Source organism: Rhincodon typus, chromosome 11 (genome assembly GCF_021869965.1).
Source record: "Rhincodon typus isolate 14 chromosome 11, sRhiTyp1.1, whole genome shotgun sequence".
NCBI classification, from domain to species: Eukaryota; Metazoa; Chordata; class Chondrichthyes; order Orectolobiformes; family Rhincodontidae; genus Rhincodon; species Rhincodon typus.
In genome coordinates this window covers 43,739,932-43,758,486 of record NC_063342.1, presented here as the reverse complement: position 1 = coordinate 43,758,486, position 18,555 = coordinate 43,739,932, and the positions used below count along the sequence as shown (strand labels likewise).

General features: G+C 38.3%; 1 protein-coding gene across 3 annotated transcripts in view; it reads left to right on the top strand.

Moving 5' to 3' along the window:
* Positions 1-18,555, top strand: part of epha6 (eph receptor A6) — a 590,517-nt gene that overhangs the window by 131,755 nt on the left and 440,207 nt on the right. For all 3 annotated transcript variants that reach the window (XM_048603194.1, XM_048603196.1, XM_048603195.1), the window contains one exon: positions 1,765-2,428. In XM_048603194.1, the coding sequence (XP_048459151.1) occupies positions 1,765-2,428 (664 nt within the window). The remainder of the gene's footprint in view (positions 1-1,764; positions 2,429-18,555) is intronic.

Below are 18,555 nucleotides of genomic sequence, written 5' to 3'. Positions count from 1 at the left end.
GAAATGAATGTAAAATGTAAGATACTTACATTTGTAATATATTTAATACCAGCCTATAGATCATGTAAAATTATATCCTCTTCTATTTTCTGAACAGTCCTAATGGGAAGTCTGACAAGTTGTGAGATTACTACTTAGACTGAAGGAGAAAATTCTTCTGACAGGCCCATATTTCTTCTAATAGCAGGGAAGCTGAAACATCTACAAAATACATTAATTAATTATAGCTGAGGGCAGTTTTGGATATCAAGCGAGCATTCGCAATAGACAGTTGCTCCAGAAAGAAAAATTTTGGAATTTTAATCTCCAGGGTCCATTTAATTCCTGCCAATGAGCTTTTGAATGATCCCAACAGTTAAGCATTAGAGAATTACATGACTGAGATTCTCCACTAAGGCCATGGGGAATCAAGTTGCTGGCTGACCTGGGGGAAGGGAGTGGTTTTTTGTAGTGGAGGTGGGATCCTGTTGGAATGTAGGTCTGGGCAGGTAAGACCCACTTATTCTGTGGGGCCTGAGGTTATACACAAGGTATTGACAAAACAAAACCCATATTGGTTTTGTGTGGGGTCCTTAAGTTTATCAGTTTTAAGATGTAATCAAATGGCTAGAGCACAGGTCAATTAAGCTGCTCATTCGAACTGAACACAAAGTTTAAATCAGTTGCTAATATTAAAGTAAGTTATATTTTTAAATAGATGTAAAATATTGTGATGAAATTCATTCATTCTAATACAATACCAACATTTGTGATAAATTTGAAATGGTGGTCCTGTTTCTATACCTGTGGCTGTTCCAGATTCGGCTGTTCCAATGTAGACTTAATTACCGGATAGTATTTAATACTATTGCTGCAAGGGCAGTTTTAAAAGGATAAAGGCAAAATACTGTTTCTTATTGGAAATCCGAAACACAGAATGCTGGAGAAACTTCAAGTCTGGCAGCATCTGTAGAAAGAGAAACTGTTATTGTTTCAAGTTTACAATGATTATTCAGATCTGAAGTTATGAAATGTCGTACCTGACTCAAACATTAATTCTGTTTCTCTTTGCACAAGTGCTGTCAGACCAACTGAACTTTCTCCAGCAATGTTTTTATCATACAGTTTTACAAGGACCTGTTTAGGGATATACCTGGGGCCCAACTTACACAGATTCTAACAATTCCTAGCCAAGTTTAATTTATTTATGCATATTGTGCCTTTCATCAGTTAACAGTTATACTAACACACAACTGGTACCTGTGGTGAAAAATATTCTAATGACTTGAGTATTTCTCAATGTTGGACCATTGCAGCTGCTTGCTTTGTCTTATTTAAAGTAAACAGCAACTCTCTTCAAAGTGTTGAATAGTATTCACTATCACGCTTAACAGCTGCATTTTGTTTTTGGGTCAACTGCACGCATTCTGTAAGTCAGTGACGCCATTGAAAATGTCGTGTTGATTCAAAATCATTGCATGATACAAAATGTTATACAGAAATATTCATACATTGTAAGGCATGGAATTTGATTTTTTTCAGTGGGAATTCATTGTTGCCTAGTCTTAGCTGGTTGCTAGCATATTGTCACTATCGTGTGATTATCAGACCTAGTTAAAGGATATAATTATTTTTGTTATGCTAGCAAATGAACTATTTTATATCCAGTTCTAAAAGTAGTAAATATTCTTGTCTGTTTTCTTTGCATTATGATCATTGACTACAAATTTAATTGGATCCAGAGTTGCTCAATTTCCTCATTTGCTTTTGCTTTTTCTTTTGCAGTGGGATGCTATCCCAGAAATGGATGAACGCAACCGACCCATCCATACCTACCAGGTGTGCAATGTGATGGAACCCAATCAAAACAACTGGCTGCGGACTAACTGGATTTCGCGTGAGGCAGCTCAAAAAGTGTATGTTGAATTAAAATTTACCCTGAGGGATTGCAACAGCATTCCCTGGGTAGTGGGGACTTGCAAAGAGACATTCAATCTATATTACATGGAATCAAATGAGTCTCACGGTGTTAAATTCAAGCAAAATCAATACATTAAAATTGACACAATTGCAGCTGATGAGAGTTTTACTCAGATGGATCTAGGAGATCGTATACTTAAACTGAACACTGAAATCCGTGAGGTTGGGCCAATAAGCAAAAAGGGATTTTACTTAGCCTTTCAGGATATTGGAGCTTGTATTGCTCTTGTCTCTGTGCGTGTGTACTATAAAAAGTGCCCATTCACTTTTCGCAACTTGGCAATGTTTCCTGACACAATACCTAGAGTTGATTCCTCATCTCTTGTGGAAGTCCGTGGATCCTGTGTAAAGAATGCAGAGGAGAAAGACACACCAAAACTTTACTGTGGTGCAGATGGAGACTGGTTGGTTCCTTTGGGAAGATGTGTCTGCAGTACTAGCTATGAGGAAGTGAATGGAGCATGCCATGGTAAGTGAATGAAATACCTTCCATGAGTTTTGAGAAGACAGAAGTAAATCCTACATTCGAGGACCTTTGACAATAGTAGTGGGGAGAGGGAGCATGGAATAGCCAGTGCATTAAATTGTTACACAGAAATATAGCATCAAATCTAATCATATGGTCTGACATGGATTTTGCAGTGAAGAAAACCTGTGGTCAACCAGTTTCATTACTTTGCGACAACCCTAAGGGGAATTACAGTACTGCAGTGAAACACAAAAGGTGCATGGGTCACTGTTTCCAAGTAGCACAGCTCCTGAAGCTTTTAACTGAAGCCATCTGAAAACTAGTAGTTACCTTTATCAATCTCATTAGTAAATAGATTGTTCTAATTAATGTCACTGACCTGCTTAATGTTTTTAGATGCTGAATGTCAAGCTGTCAGAATATGTTCTGTTTATTCATAAGGTTAATTATTATTTTTCTGTCGATTAACAGTAAACAGATGATTGCATTACAGGAAGCAAAATTCTGGCTAATGTTTTGTAGTCTGCCATATCCTACATTAGATTATTGACACAAGTCAGGCCTGTTGAGTCCAAATGTTCAACTTGAATGTCTACTACAATGATTTCTGCAATGATCAACGTTGAAATGCGTTTCTAAATCACAGGAAGGATGTGGGAAGATACTCATGGTCAGGAATGTGACCTTTCTGTATTTGTCACGTAGACCTGTTTTCAAAGTGGCACTGGTGGAGACCTGGAAACTCTTTGTCTGCTGTCTTATTCACAGGTCATGTGTACCGTGTGACAATAATACAGGCATCAAGAAAAAATTTTGACAGTCAAACCCACACAACATACAGGCAAGTAAGGTTATAAGGCAAGGCAAATTACTGCACAATAAAATTTATATTACCGCAATTACTTTTATTAATTGACTGAGTCACAAATATTAAGGAAATAACATGCACACACTGATCTGAATAATGCAGGTAATTCCATTTCATAGTACATTTTGATCATCGTGTGTTCTTGCTCCAAACTGGATCTGTGCAGCTCTTGTACGTTCATATGACCAGACTCTGGATATGGTGCCCCAGTTTGTTGCAGTTCCAGACAGGACATCCCAAATCATTTAAGCTCTAGGTGAAGACTGATTAACTGGATTCCATTCTTTATACATCCACCCTCTTGGTTGGTTGTAACATGATTAATTTGAAAAGGATCCTTTAACTTGTAAATCCCTCTTTCCCCAGACCCAAATGAGCTGATATTTTAAAGGGAGTCAATTTAAGTAGTCTGCCTTGAGTTGACAAAGTTTGAGGCAATTAATTACTCACCATAAGAAGAACTAAGAATGCAACACGTACGCAAATTAGAAATAAAAAAGCTTAAAGAACACACCTACAGATTATTTTTTCAAATTGCTCATGAAGAGCAGATAAGACGACATTGCAGTCCTTATCAGGTTGTACCGGTAGCATTGGCAGCTGTACAGACTATTTTTGAGATTCTTGATTTTGTGTAGTTGATGGTAGTTCTTTCGTCTTGATTTCCTTTTCTAACTGGTTGACAACGAAAGGGAGAGAGTCTTCCTTTACCTGCAACAGAGGGTTAATTAGGGGATAGTTCTTCAGCTATGACCTTTACAGCTAACATGTGAACCCAAGATGATGCATATGATTGTGTTCAGTCCCACTGTTACATCTCATTAGAGTTGAAACTGAACACTTAACCCTATCCTTATTCTTCAAAGGGGAATACATAATGTGTCTACAGTTTGGAACATGATTGCAGGATGTCATCAGGCCCTCATTATGGTTGTAGCTGTGAGATCTCAATCCAGTCTGTTTGAAGATTCTATGCTACCTTTAGGTGTTGCATCACATTGGTCCTGCACAGAAAGCTTTTACATGAGCAGTCCTCTTTTAAAAGGTATATTTAAGTGTTAAAACCATGCACATTACTTTGAGATTCAGACCTGCAGTAATGAGTATTAGATTTTATTTTTACTAGTAGAACTTTGAATATTCATTTCGCACCGTTACTTTAGAGTAATTAAAATTAACTGATTTTGTAATAGAAGATCGATTTGTGCTAATTTATGAACTCGTGTAATCAAATACAATTTCTGTAAACATGCTGTTGTAACATCTTATGAAGCTTCCACAAAGCATCAATAAGACAATGGATTTTTGCTTTCATCCAGTTATATACTTGGATTACTTTTAAAATGAATTAACATACTGTCAAAAGAAAAAAACAACAAAAGATATGGTTATATATTCAAACACTAAATACTGGCTATCAAAATATATTGTGTTGCATAATCAGCTCATTATTTTTGAAATTATTGAGGCATTAATATGTCTTGGAATAGAATCATAGAATGGTTACAACACTGAAAATGATCATTCGGTCTGTCATGACTGTGTCAGCTCATTGCACAAACATCTTGCCAAGTACCCCTCTCCTGCCTTTACACTATGGTGCTGCATTCTTTTCTGTAGATAATTATTCAATTCTCTTTTTGAGAGCCATGATTAAATGTTTCCATTGCATACTCAAGTAGCAGATTCCAGATCCTAACCACTTGCTATGTAAAGGTACTTTTCCTCATGTCAATGAATTAGCATTATTGGCAAAAGGAGCTGTGTCCTCTTGTTCTTGATCCATTGACCAAAGAGCAATGTTTTTCACTATCTACTTTGTTCAGACTACTCATGATTTTCAAAACTTAAATCTCCTCTCAAAAATGATTCCAAAATTAGGCTTCCAGTCGCTCTTTTCATTTCCCATTCAGAAAGGGAATAAAACAAGCAGTAACAATGTCGAGGCCTTGAATTTACAAGTCTGTACCCCAAAACCCAATCTTTCCACATCCACACCCACATCCACACCCCTGCTTCCCAACTACCCAAATAGAACAACTTGCTGTCGTAAACGTTGGAACCCTAACTAATCAGTTCATCACATGAGCAATGGAATTAGACCTTGTGCTTGCTACAATTAAAAGAAATAATATTTTGTAATGGGGCACATTAGCAGAAACAAATAATTCCTCAAGTTTCAGGTATATCAAATATGAAATTCATTCAGGTTGGTTTGGAAAATACCCCTGTTCACACTTTTTTTTAATCAATGTATACAATGTCTCATCTAGAGTATTGCCTGGCCTGATTGCTGCTATTTTAAATGCTTAAGGTTCAGTTACCTATTTTGTTTCTTAATTTACCTACTCATATGAATTTTATGATTTATAAATGACTATGCCCTGTCCAGTTAGTGTTTCCTTACCTACGTCATGATGCACATTAAACCCACTGGACATTTGAGATTCCTGTATTTCCATAATCATTCCACTGCAGCTGCTCCAAGATCAAATACTCTTCCACTTCCTCCCAGGACCTGGTCTTTACATCAAGTTGTAAGTTTGGTTTGTTAGCGGGTATGCCGGGACTTTGTAAACCCCAACTGCTCTGCTGGAATATTGATGGAAAATGGTGAACAGCATTCAAAAGAGAAAACATTTTTTTAAAGAGCAGTGAAAGTAACTGGATTTATGTTCTTAAAGATAGAATGAAATGTAAATAGCTTATTAAGCAACTGGTACAAGGGTAGAAACAGGTGCTAAATGGGTTTTGTGGTAATACATTTTGTTTTATTTAAAAGCATGGTTTTCATATGCAAATTTTATCCCAGCATTGCTATAATTTGAATTTGGCTACAGCACACAAGACTTGGGAGCAGCAGTAGACCCATATGGCCTCTCAGGTTTATGGCTGATTTTGGGCTTCGCTTCTCTTTCCCATCTGCAACATATCACTCAGTTCCAAGAATCTGAAAAGTTGGACTACTCCAGTCAGTATTCAGCAATGGGGCATCCACAACTCTTCGGGTCGAAACTTCCATAGATCCACAACTCTTTTGAGAGAAGTAATTTATCATCATCATTCTAAATGATGGGCCTTTGAATTGTAAGACTTTGTCCTGTGTTTTAGTTTTCCCGACCAACAGAAACAATTTCCCAGTGTTTATCCTGTAAAGCTCCTTCACAATCTTGTATGTCTCATTGGGATCACCTTATTCCAAAGAAGAAGGGCCTAATTTACTCAGCCTCTCGTCATAGGATAAGGCCTTTCTCTGAGGCCAATCTAGTGAATGGTTGCTGCAGAGCCTCCTATACTAGCACATCCTTCTGTAAATGTGGAGATGAAAACTGCATAAAATACTCCAGATGTGGTCTCACCAAAACACGGCACAATTTTAGTTAGACTTCTTTATTCCTGTAGTAATTATCTGCAATAAAGGCCAATATGCAATTTGCTTTTCCAGCTGCTTGCAGCAGCTGGGACTTTTTGCAGTCAATGAATGATTATATACATTTCTCTTTCAATATCAATACTGAACAAGTTTCACATCTTTTAAACAATATCTGCTTTTTTTATTGTGACCAAAGTGAATAACCTAACACTGTCTGGGAAACAAGATGGCGGATACACTCAGTTAACCTGTCTCTGTCTCTTTGCAGCCTCTCTTGCCTTTCCTCCTAGCTTTATATCGTCAGCAAACTCAGATGCTTTACTCTCTCTAGATTGTAAATAGCAGCAGCCCCAGCACCGATCCTCATGGCACTTCACTATTCACCAGTCCTCTATCCACGGTAATATATTTACCAGTATTCCAGACCTTATCTGTTAACTTTTTTGTGTGATATTGTATTGAGTGCCTTTTGCTAATCTACCAGTTATGCTGCATCTGTTGGTTCCACTTTATTGAGTTTAATTGTTGCATCCTCAAAACAGCTCTAATAAGTTTGTCAGATAGGATTTCCTCTTTGTAAAACCATATTGAGCTTTTGTAATCAGACTGTGCTTTTTCTAGTGCATTGTTAACAATTAGAAGTTAGAATTAGCTTTATTGTCACATGTACTCACATGAGTACAGTGAAAAGTTTACAAGTCACCACTTATGGTGCCACCTTAGATACAAATGTATATAGGTACAGATTCTTAAGTACAAATTATTAGGGAAAACTTAGAAAATAAAGAAATAAAAAATCTAACATTACAGAACTTTGCACCATATTATAAGAATAATAAGATTATAAGAATAAATTAGAACAATAAAGAAATGAAAAGTCCAGAATAACAGCCTTTCAACCTAGACCGTGCCATCTCCTAGCCTCCAGACCCCACCGGGTTCACTTCGAGGCTTGGAGTTCACTCTGGCTTCATCTCAAGGCCAGGACTCTGCTCTGAAATCACCACGAAGTCTGGAGGCCGGGATGTGCGATGACTTCATTCGAGGCCATACAAATAATTGTGACTGATTCACTGACCATTTTAGTGGCATTGCTCAGTTGTCGCTTGACCACAGGTTTGGAATTTTTGGGAGACCCTTGTGGAATAAACAAAGCTGTCTGCAGAGATATTATTGTTTTGATCTTATAAAAAAAATGTCAAAGCCAGGCAACTGACTTGGTGTCAAGAAATTTGCCTTTCCTGTTTTAATTCACACTTGTAATATAATTTCACGCTGGCTGGTGAACCCCCTCATCTCCCAGTCTGTTTGGTAAACAATGGAGGTGGATCAGTGTGCGTTCCTGAGTCTACATTTCAACAGCTGCTTCTGGTTGAAGACTAGCGAATAGGGAAATGGATTTGTAAGCATGAGCTGAAAGACTCTCTTTTTCTCTGGCTCTCATTCTCTCTCCCTGTTTGTTTTCCTCCTCATCTTGAAAAGCAGCATCTGGTGAAAAAGAAAATTGGGAAAACACCATTCGTTGAGCTCTCAGAGATATTTCCAAATTCAGCTATTGCTTAATTACCATTTCTTAAAAAAAAAACCTGGCTCAGGTTAAGAATCTATCCCTTTGAGGACCATAAGGACTTCTGAAACTGCGTAACTTTTATTCTCACAATCTCTACCAGATGTGGTGTCTGAAGCATTGGCTACCAGTGTTTAATGTTGAATTTTCTATTAATCTCTCAGGTTTGAATACTAAAATTCTTTTATTTGACTCAAAAATATTTTGCTATTTTGCCTTTCATTTTCCAGTGAACTATATTTTATTGAGGTTTGGTCATTGCATGCTAAAAAAGAAACACAAAAATGATTGTGATGGACTTTCCCATATGTCCTTACTCCCTCCCTCCCTGAGTACACCCCACCCCCAACCCCGAGTACCCCCCACACCCCCACCACCAACATCAAAAAAAACCTGGTCAGAACAGTTTGTAATTAGTTTAGCATGAGAAGCAAGTCATTCATGTTTCTTTAGTTTTCAATTAACAGCTAGTTATAGCCAGGTTGTTACGTTAATTGGAGGGTTTGAGCTGTAGGCAGAGGCTCAATAGACTGGGGCTTTTTCCCGTGGACCATCGGAGGCTGAGGGGTGACCTTATGGAGGCTTACAAAATGAAGAGGGGCGTGGATAGGATGAATAGTCAAGGTCTTTTTCCCAGCATAGGGGAGTCCAAAACTATAGGCAATAGATTTAAGGTGAGAGGGGAAAGATATAAAAGGGATCTAAGGGACAACATTTTTATGCAGAGTATGGAATGAGCTGCCAAAGGATGTGGTCGAGGCTGATACAATTACAACATTTTAAAGGCATCTGAATGGCTATATGAATAGGAAGGGTTTCGAGGGATATGGTCCAAATGCTGGCGAATGTGACCAGGTCAGTTTAGGATATCTGGTTGGCGCAGACGAATTGGACTGAAGAAATTGTGTGACTAGTTTAGCAAGAAGACTTATACAAACAAAGGTGCAAAAGATTATTGACAAAATGGTACAGCATATGCAAAGATAGATATATCTTGACTTATAACATTCAGCAAACTGGTTGATAGCCCCCACGGACTGCATCAAACAGCAAATGAGATCAAGGTAGATTGCACAAGTTTCTCAGAAATCTATCTCTCCAGGTGTTGGTAATGCAGTGCATCTTCAAGTTGCATTATGACTTTATAAAAGGGATTCCAGTTCTTCACCTTAGATCACCCTCAAAAACCTCTTGATCATAGACTGTCTTAAAACTGCTCATGTTGTCATAGCTCACTTTCCGTTCCTGGGACTAGGTTCCTCTGGATTCTGGAAAATGTATCCAGCACGGACTCTTGGATGCATTTCCACTGACGGGTAGCATTACCAAGCCAGGACTGCTCACGGATTTTTCTGAGCTCCAATCTTGCTCAGCTTCTTACAACTCCACTCCTAGCTGCACTGGACTATTGATGGCTCACAGACTTCTTTCAAGTTCCTAAGACTCTTGCTGAGTCCCAACTTCACAGCTTAGATGTACTTGCTAACTGCCAGGACAACTCTTGAGTCTTAATGTGGAGCAAATAAACAGCTTCTTGCGCTTACTCCTGAGCCCCAATTGCACAAAACAAGTGGTCAGTAGCTGCTTTAACAGCACAGTTTAACAGTACTCTCCCTACGTGTAGCCTACCACACTCTCTCTCAATTGTTCTTCTTTGATCCTTGAAGTATTTTGAATGACCTGTTGAAAACCTTTGTAATAAGTAAAACCAAATGTAATAATGGAATGCCAAATTCCCTGAATGTTGTTAATTTTCACAGATTGCTGAGTTGTACAGTACGAATGGATTCCATCTGAGACTCTAAACTTATGGGGGCCTGCTGCATTCTAGATAACAGGGTGCCATCCTCACCACCAGACCTTCACCAGCTTCTCTGAAAGCACAGAGGGCACATCCAGAACATCACCATTACAGATGGACTGTATAAGAGCTAGGAACAGGAGTAGGTAATACAGCCAATTGAGCCTGTTCTGCCATTCAATGCCGATTTCATCTCGGCCTTGACTCCAAGTTCCTGCCCATTCTCCATAACCCTTCAACCCATTATTAATTAAAAATCCATCTCATCCATAAATTTGCTCAGTGATCTGGCATCCACTAAACTCTAGGGTAGTGAATACCACAGATTCATAACCCATCCAACTGCCTTTTCCTTTTGAGGGAAGTAATTTCCCCTCATCTCTGTAAATCTGTTACCCTTTATCCTATAATTGTTCGACAATTCCCTCCTTTCCAGTAAAGGAATATCAGTGTCCTCTTGGCAGCAATCCTGAAATAGAAGACAACACCAAAAATCATTCCCCAGCAAGTTTGCCCATGCATCTTGTAAAACTATTTGTCGTAGGCTTTCCTGAGTGCCTGTGGTACACATGCTTTTGCCTCATGCTGCTGCATGATGCTACTTTGTCCAGTGACTTCACCACCATGGATGGGAAGCTACTGACTTTGAGGACGTACAATAAAGGATGACTTTGGGCAGCACTGAGTCAAGTGTCTGGCTTCACACTGTACCATGACAGTGAAAGTAATCTGAGTCATGATCAAGGACAGTGGCTGAGCAGCAATGGTGGGTGTTTGAAACCTGTTATCTAGATGACATGTGGCAACAAGTGTGGATCTCATTGTGAGTTCCCTCAGCAGGGTTTGACTTCTGGGTGCCTGCGATATAATGGAAGCTGATCCATTTGCTGTCAGCATTGGTTCTCCAAACGTTCTTGGCATTGGTCAGCAGTTCTCTGAATGAAATGATGGCTTCAAAGCCTTGTGTCGAGTTAGAATTAGACTCCATGCTCCTTCACAACAATTGGCAGGTCTCCCAATATACCTAGTATCTCTATGTTCAGGCTCATCAGTATTCTATTGAACTAGCCTCATTCAAATCTTGATCCTTATCCAAATCTTGCAGCACAGCCTGATTTACCTTGCATCCCAGGGAGCTGACAAGCTTGCTACCTCTTCTTTCCTTTTTGCAGCCTGTTTGTACTTGATGATTCATCGACCATAAGACACCAGGAACAGAAGTAGGCCATTCAGCAGATTGAATCTGCTCCACCATTCAAGAAGATCATGGCTGATCTGATGACTTCAACTCTATTTTTCTGCCTTTTCCCCATAAGCCTTGATTCCATTACTGATTAAAAATCTATAAGCTTTGAATATACTTAATGACCCAGTCTCAAGACCCCACTTCAGTAAAGAATTCCACACATTTACTCCCAATTGAGAAAAGAAATTCCTCCTCACCTCTGCTTTAAATGGGCAACCACTAATTCTGAGAATGTACCCATTAGTCCTAGTCTCTCCCACAAGGGAGAACAAGCTTTCCAAATCTATCCTGTTTTGTTCTCTTCGAATCTTATGTTTCAATGAGGTTACGTTTCATTCTTTTAGACAGCAATGAGTACAGGCCCAATTTACTCAACATCTCATCATAAGACAGTGTCTCCATACCTGGTATAGCCTAGTGAGCCTTCTCTGGACTGCCTCCAATACCAGAACATCTTTCCTTATATAAAGGAAACGAAAACTGTTCTGTCTCCCAGCTGTGGTCTAACCAGTGCTGTATAATTTGAGCAGAACCTCCCTATTTTTACACTCAATTCCATTTGCCTTGAAAAAGCAGTGTCACTGTTTTGGGTCTGGTGACCATTCTTTAGACAGGCCTGAAGAGAGATCACTGAGCAGAAACAATGTCTCTGCTGTCTCCCCACAGATGCTGCCAAACCTGCTGAGTTTCTGCAGCAATATCACTTCTTGTTTTGGATTTCCAGCATCTACAGTTCCTTTTAATAAATTCTGTTGCCTTCCCAATTATCTGCTTGTCTGCTATATTTTTGTCGTTTATGCATGAGGACTTCCAAATCACCCTCTGTAGCTTTCTCCAGTCTATTCTCCATTTTAAAAATATTCAGCTCCTCCTGTTCCTGCATAATCTCACATTATATTTCATCTGCTAAGTTTTTATCCACTTCCTTAGTTTATCTATATCTCTCTGTAGACTCTCTGCCATTCTAAGCACTTGCATCCAGACTTATTTTTAAATGACCTGCAAACTTGGCTATAGTACATTCACCTTCCTCATCCAAGTCAAAAATATACATAGCAAATAATTGTGCCCCAACACTGAACCCTGTGGAATTCCACTAGTTATATATTGCCATCCTAAATATATTTCCCACGCCCTCATTGCATACTGATCCTATCTCTGCACTATCCTCCTAAATTGTACGCAGTACCGGTATCTGGGCCAGTGACTTCCAATGCCAAAGAATGGTGCTTTTTCAATTGATCTGTCATCTTGCTGAACTTTTATTTGTTAAGTTGTGCTGCCTGGTCAGGAAGCAGCTGCAAGCATAAATGCAGATGAGGATGGATGGGCTGAGTGAAGGGGACATGGAGTTTGAAACCTGAAATCTCAGACTTAAAAGACAAAGGAAAAGACTTGGTTTATATTTAATATAGGATTTTTTTGTCATCACTGGATGTATCAAAGTGCTTTTGCTGTTAATGAATTGCAGGCTCCCAGGGAAGATCATATTGGATTTTGTTAACTCTGCTTCTCCATCTACAGATGCTGCCAAAGCTGCTGAATTTCTGCAGCACACTGTTTTTATTTTAGATATCCAGTAGTTTGTGTAGTTGCTGTTGCAATGTAATTATTGCAGTGATCATTTTGCATCCGGCAATTTCCCACAAATGGCAAAGTAATAAAATCGATGTAATTTGATTTTGTGATATTGATTTAAGGAAAATATTAACCGTGACACTCGAGGTGATTCTGCTGCACTTCAAAAATAGTACCACGGGATATTTAAATCTACCTGAGAGGATAGACAACAGACAACACTCCTGACTATTCTGCACTGCTTCAAGCCTGTATTGGAGTTTTGGCCTTTATTTTTCAGCTTCAGTCCTTGCAAAATGGGAATTTATATCACTCTGCTTTTCTTGTAAGTTCCTCCATAATAGGACCATGCAGTGATTCAGTGAGCTGGCTCCCCATGGGCAATAAGTGTTGGCCTTAGTGCAATGATGTCCTCATTCTGTGAAAGACTTCTTTTCAAAAATTTTGTGCTGCAGCAACCGTTTATTCCATGCACCTGACTATGACAAACAAATGTCAGTGGACTAAGAAATGCCAGCCAGAAATATATGTATATATATATGTTTGTTTTTGTGCAGTGACACTGTTGCTGCAATGTCCATCTGCAACAAGCTCTATCCTCCCTAAATGGAAATCTTGGTGGGCAATCTGGATGTGGCACACTTCTAATGATTGCAGCAAATTGTCATGCGAATTATTCAGATAAGCAAAATGTAAGGATTCTTAATTTTAATTAGCAGCAGTCACCAGCCTTCAGAACACCTGTAAGAGGAAGGACAAAGCAAGAGCCAATTAAATAATTCACATATGGTGCGGCTCAAAATGATTTTCAGTTGAGTCAGCCTGATTAATTGGCTTTCAAGTAGAAAATGTGCACAGCCTTAAGGTTACTGTCTTGGACATAATATTCTCAATTTTTTTGCACCATGTTTTTAATGATTTAAATGTCTCTTTGATTCTGCAGGCAACAGACATTGCTTGAATTGCAAAGCAATATCTGCAATGAAAGTTGACGATGTAAATAATACACTACAATAAGATTTTTAACTTGGATAATGGGAACACTTCACAAATAAATTGTCTATCTTTAAGAATCCTGTAGCAGTTTTAACCACTGATTTATGGCATACTTTTTCTCTTGTCCCTAGATAGGTTCCTAGTCAAATGTTCTAAACTTGATGTAGCATCTCTCAGCCATGGGGAAGCACCAAAGCTGTATTGCTATATCTGATTGCAGTTAGAATCCCAGCCAGTGAGAATCCAATTGATAGAGCTGCCCTTCAGCCTGTCATTTACACATTCTGGACCAAGGCTTGTCACTTTACTCCAACATTTACCACTCCCATTGCCTTTTGTTCCATGACATCTTAGTTAACTTAACCTCTCCTGCCCTCGAACCTATTACTAACCTTTTGCTTTTGTTCTACCTAACCCTCCCTCCCTCACTCTCCCTTTTTTTCAACAGCATTAAACCTATCACATTCTTATTACTCTTTAATTCTAAAGAAGAGTCTCATTGGACTCTGCTGACATCTAGTTTATAAAAACATAAAACTGCAGATGCTCAAAATCTGAAGCAAACGCATAGAATACTGAAGGAACTCAGCAGCTCGGGCAGCATCTGTGGTGAGAATCTGAGGAAATGTTTTCAGTGCTGCATGACTCTTCAGAATTCTGGCTTCTTTCTCAGCAGCTTGGGCAGCATCTGTGAAGTTTTTATTTCAATTTAGCGGCGTGCACAGTATATTGTTTTATATTGTTCTGAGCAAAATAATTCTTAATTGCGTCTTTTATCCCAAACTTTCACTTATGCCACCTTGTTTAATCCACCACTGCATCCTATTCAGGTTCACAACTTTAATATTAGTAAGGTAATGATTATAAGTGCATCTTAGTTCATTATCAAATAATGTTGTTTAAAATGAAGCCTACACCAGATCAGTGATTTTGACAAAGCAGTTTTTTTTCAACCTAGTTTGGGACAATCAAGGTATGTGAAGGATAATTGGATGATAAACCACAATTGCCCACATTATCAGATCTTCATTCTTTGTATGATAGCCACTTCATAAACCACTTCGAGACTGTTATTTTAAAGGGGAGAAAGGTTAGTAGAAGTAACATTTTAGGTTATGAATCAAAACAAACAGAAAATGCTGCACAAATGGAAGGCTCTGGTTGCATGAGAATGTAAAAATTATTTGATTGATCAGTTCAAGATTCAGCAAGTTCTTGTAGTGTTGGGGTTCTTTCTCTGAGCAGAATTAGTCTTAAACCTGATTTGAATGTAAGTCCATTATCTACATATGCATGTTTATTTTAACTGTATAGATAAACTACAATGTCTAAGACTATCTTACAGCATGGAAAAGGGAGTCTTTCTTGGCAAAAATGCAGCAGTTTTTAGAAATTTGTAAGTTATGAATTATAAAAAAAGTAATTCTACAAACCAGCATGAGGCAATATTTTTGCAGACCTGAATTAGAAAATGCAGTGAGCTAGGTTATTTATAAACAAAGTAAAAACATTCAAATCATTTGTGGTGAAATACTATGGTCACAAGCACAATATTGATTTGATTTCAGAGAAACCAACTTGAGTTAACTAAACTAAAAATAAATAAATGAACAGATCTATTTGGGAGGCGCTAAACAAACTAAATAGATTTAAATCTGACCTTCTTAAGTTTACAATCACTGTAGATTGATAAGTAGTTGATGTTTTGTGTGCTTTGCCTAAAGTTATCTCTAAGTATGCATCTCACACAATTTTCCTTGTGCTGTATCACATCTGAAGCCTAAAAGTTAATGATGCAATGTTATTGCAAATATGCTTAATGTTCGTATGAAATTGTTATTGAATGCTGTAACAGAGGCATTGAACTATGTAGTCTAATTTTATTACAAGTCTGGTAGATACCACAATTAGTGAGCTCTGCACTTAGAGGCAAATTGATTCTTTGAGTGATTCCAAGGTTTAGAAGTTATTTGTAGCATCAGCAGTTCTTTGTATCTCTTAAAAGTTGTTTGTGATTTTTATTTTAGCCTGAAAATGTACTTGTCTTCAGGTACTATCCACAAGATGATTTAGTTGTAATTTTCCTGACACTGTTGAACACTCCCCAAGCAATCTCACTTCTATTCACCAACCAGCACTTATATCATAAGAGCATGATATTCAAAAAAAAACTGGGAGTAAGCAATTCAGCCCCTTGAGCTTGCTGCACCATTTAATACATTCATAGCTGATCTCATCTTGACCTCAACTTCACTTTCTAGCCCAGGCTCTATAATCCTTCAAATCATTATCTGTGCTCCTAAACACAAAGCATGTTTTGTTTTTTACAATTGGAGTCCTGGCTAGTTGAACAGGGAGAAATTTGACTTAATCTCTCTTCCTCCCAAAGTACTTTACAGAATTCTAAGTGGATTATATATTCAAAGTGTATTGTCGTGAGTACTGTGCATGCATACTTTAAAAGCAAAGTTCAAATAGAAGTCAGCCAGAATCTAACAATGGCAGAAACAGCTTGAGGGAATGAATGGTCTTGTTCTTAGAACATAAAATGTCGTACATAGTAATAAAACTGTATGTGTCTAAAACGTAGGAATTTGTTGAACAAAAAAAGGTGCTAGCAAGCAATTGATTTATGTATGAATTATTGATCTGTAGGTATTCAATGGAAATGCATATTTAATTGTAAATGGTAAATAATCATTAGAAAATAGTATGCAGAAATAGAGCGCTTAGAGGAGTTCATAGTTTTACTTTGTCCTTGACTGTGGTTTCCAAAATGAAACATTATTTGGCTTGACAAAGCTGAGAATAGAATTTTAAGAAACAAAACTGTCCTCCATTTGGTACAAGGTTAGAAATGATGTATCACCAAAACGCATCTTGCTATCTCGTCATATCTATTCTAATGGTCAGTAGATGACTCTAATTTACTTATTTGATGCTTGGTTAGCAAAGTAGAACAGTCAACAATAGCTCATTGAAAATTAACAGAATCTGGATGTTCATTTGGGTTTTGCCAAGACTACTCTGCTCCACACATTGTTCAGCTTTGATTGAAACCTGAGCAGGGCCTTCTGTTTCAGAATGCATTGCTTACCCTTAACGTTAAAGCAGCATCAGACCAAGTCCAGCACCGAAAAGTCTGAACAGAATTGACACCATTAGCATTAGGGGGGAAAAGCAAACTCTCTGCTCGCTGGAATCATGCCTCGCACAAAGGAAGATCATTGTGGTATTTGAGGCCAGTCATTTCAATTCAAGGGAAATGTCCTAGGTTCGACTCTCATTAGACACTTCTCTAAACATTTATTTATTCTGAATTTAATACCCTTAAGTGCATTGTAAAGACACATGGTGAAAGAGAGTGTACTCAGTGCAAAAACCTGACCTTGAAGGTCACTCCCACCAGTACTATCATGGTCTGAAACATCTATGGCCAGTGAATTGGACGAGAGAAGATCGACTGATGTCTCACTCATGTTGGTTCTCACCCTACCTTCCCCAAGTCCAACCTTTCAGTTATAACCTTCAAGGCATGGTCAGCAGGAATGTGGAATGGCAATCCTGTTGATGGACATTGAGATCTCCCAAGGAGGGCGCATTCCAAGCCCTTGCCAACCTCTGTGCTTCTTCTAAGTATATTCATCATATGCAAGTGGATGGCAGAAGGTAATCGGTAGGAAGGTTTCATGCCTGTCTTTGCCATAAGACAATATGGGATCTGGAATCAATTTTCGGGATCCTCTAGATCACACCTCCCAACTATCTGCAATAGTATCTGCATCTTCAGTGGATCTGTGGTGCTAGTGGGACAGATCTTTCTTAGAGGGGTATTGGAGGAGTCTTCAATGCAATGGACTCCGTGTTACATCAAGATCTATGTAGACATTGGTAAGAAAAAAACACTTTGTGTCAGGTTGTGAATTCAAGCCCAATTCTAGAAACTTGAATGACCTCTCTGCTAAGAGAATGCTGAGCTATTGGAGGTGTCATTTTTCAGATGAAGTGTTAAGCTGAAGCAATTCCTCTGTGTGACCTTTCAGGTGGACATAGAAGATCAATTAGGGCAATTTGAAAAGAGCAAAGGCGTTGTCTCAATGTCCTGACTAGTATTTATTTATTCCTCAATTAATGTCACTAAAACAGATTCGTATAAACAGCTGTTTAACACCGTGGAACCTTGATGTGTACAGATTAGTTCCTACATAGACTGCAGTTCTTTAGCTATAATTTACCTGGAGTTACCAGAGTTATTGGGAAATGCTATTTAAAGAACAGAGATTTGATTTATAATGGTGCATCTAGAACTTATCAGTCTAGTAAATGAGGATAAATAAGGATTTATTATCTCTGAGTCATTTGTCTTAGAGGAGAATCTGAGAAAATATTACTTTGACAGATATGACAAATTTTGATTCACACAAGTATTTCTGTCAGGCACAGATGAAATTTGGAGTGCATAATTTAAAGCTGAGTGTCCAACTGTAGCTCAGCAGGGAGAGTTGTATTTTTTTAATAGTGAAAGTGCAATTATGTTTTGTAAGTTCATGACCAGGTTTAAGAGGATTGAATAAATTATTGTTAGGAAAGGGAATTAGTTGCCCTTGAGAAGTTGTTGGTGAATTGTAACCTTGAACTGCTGCAATCTATTTGGTCTAGGTAGATCCACAATTCCTTCAGGGTGGGAGTTTCAGGACT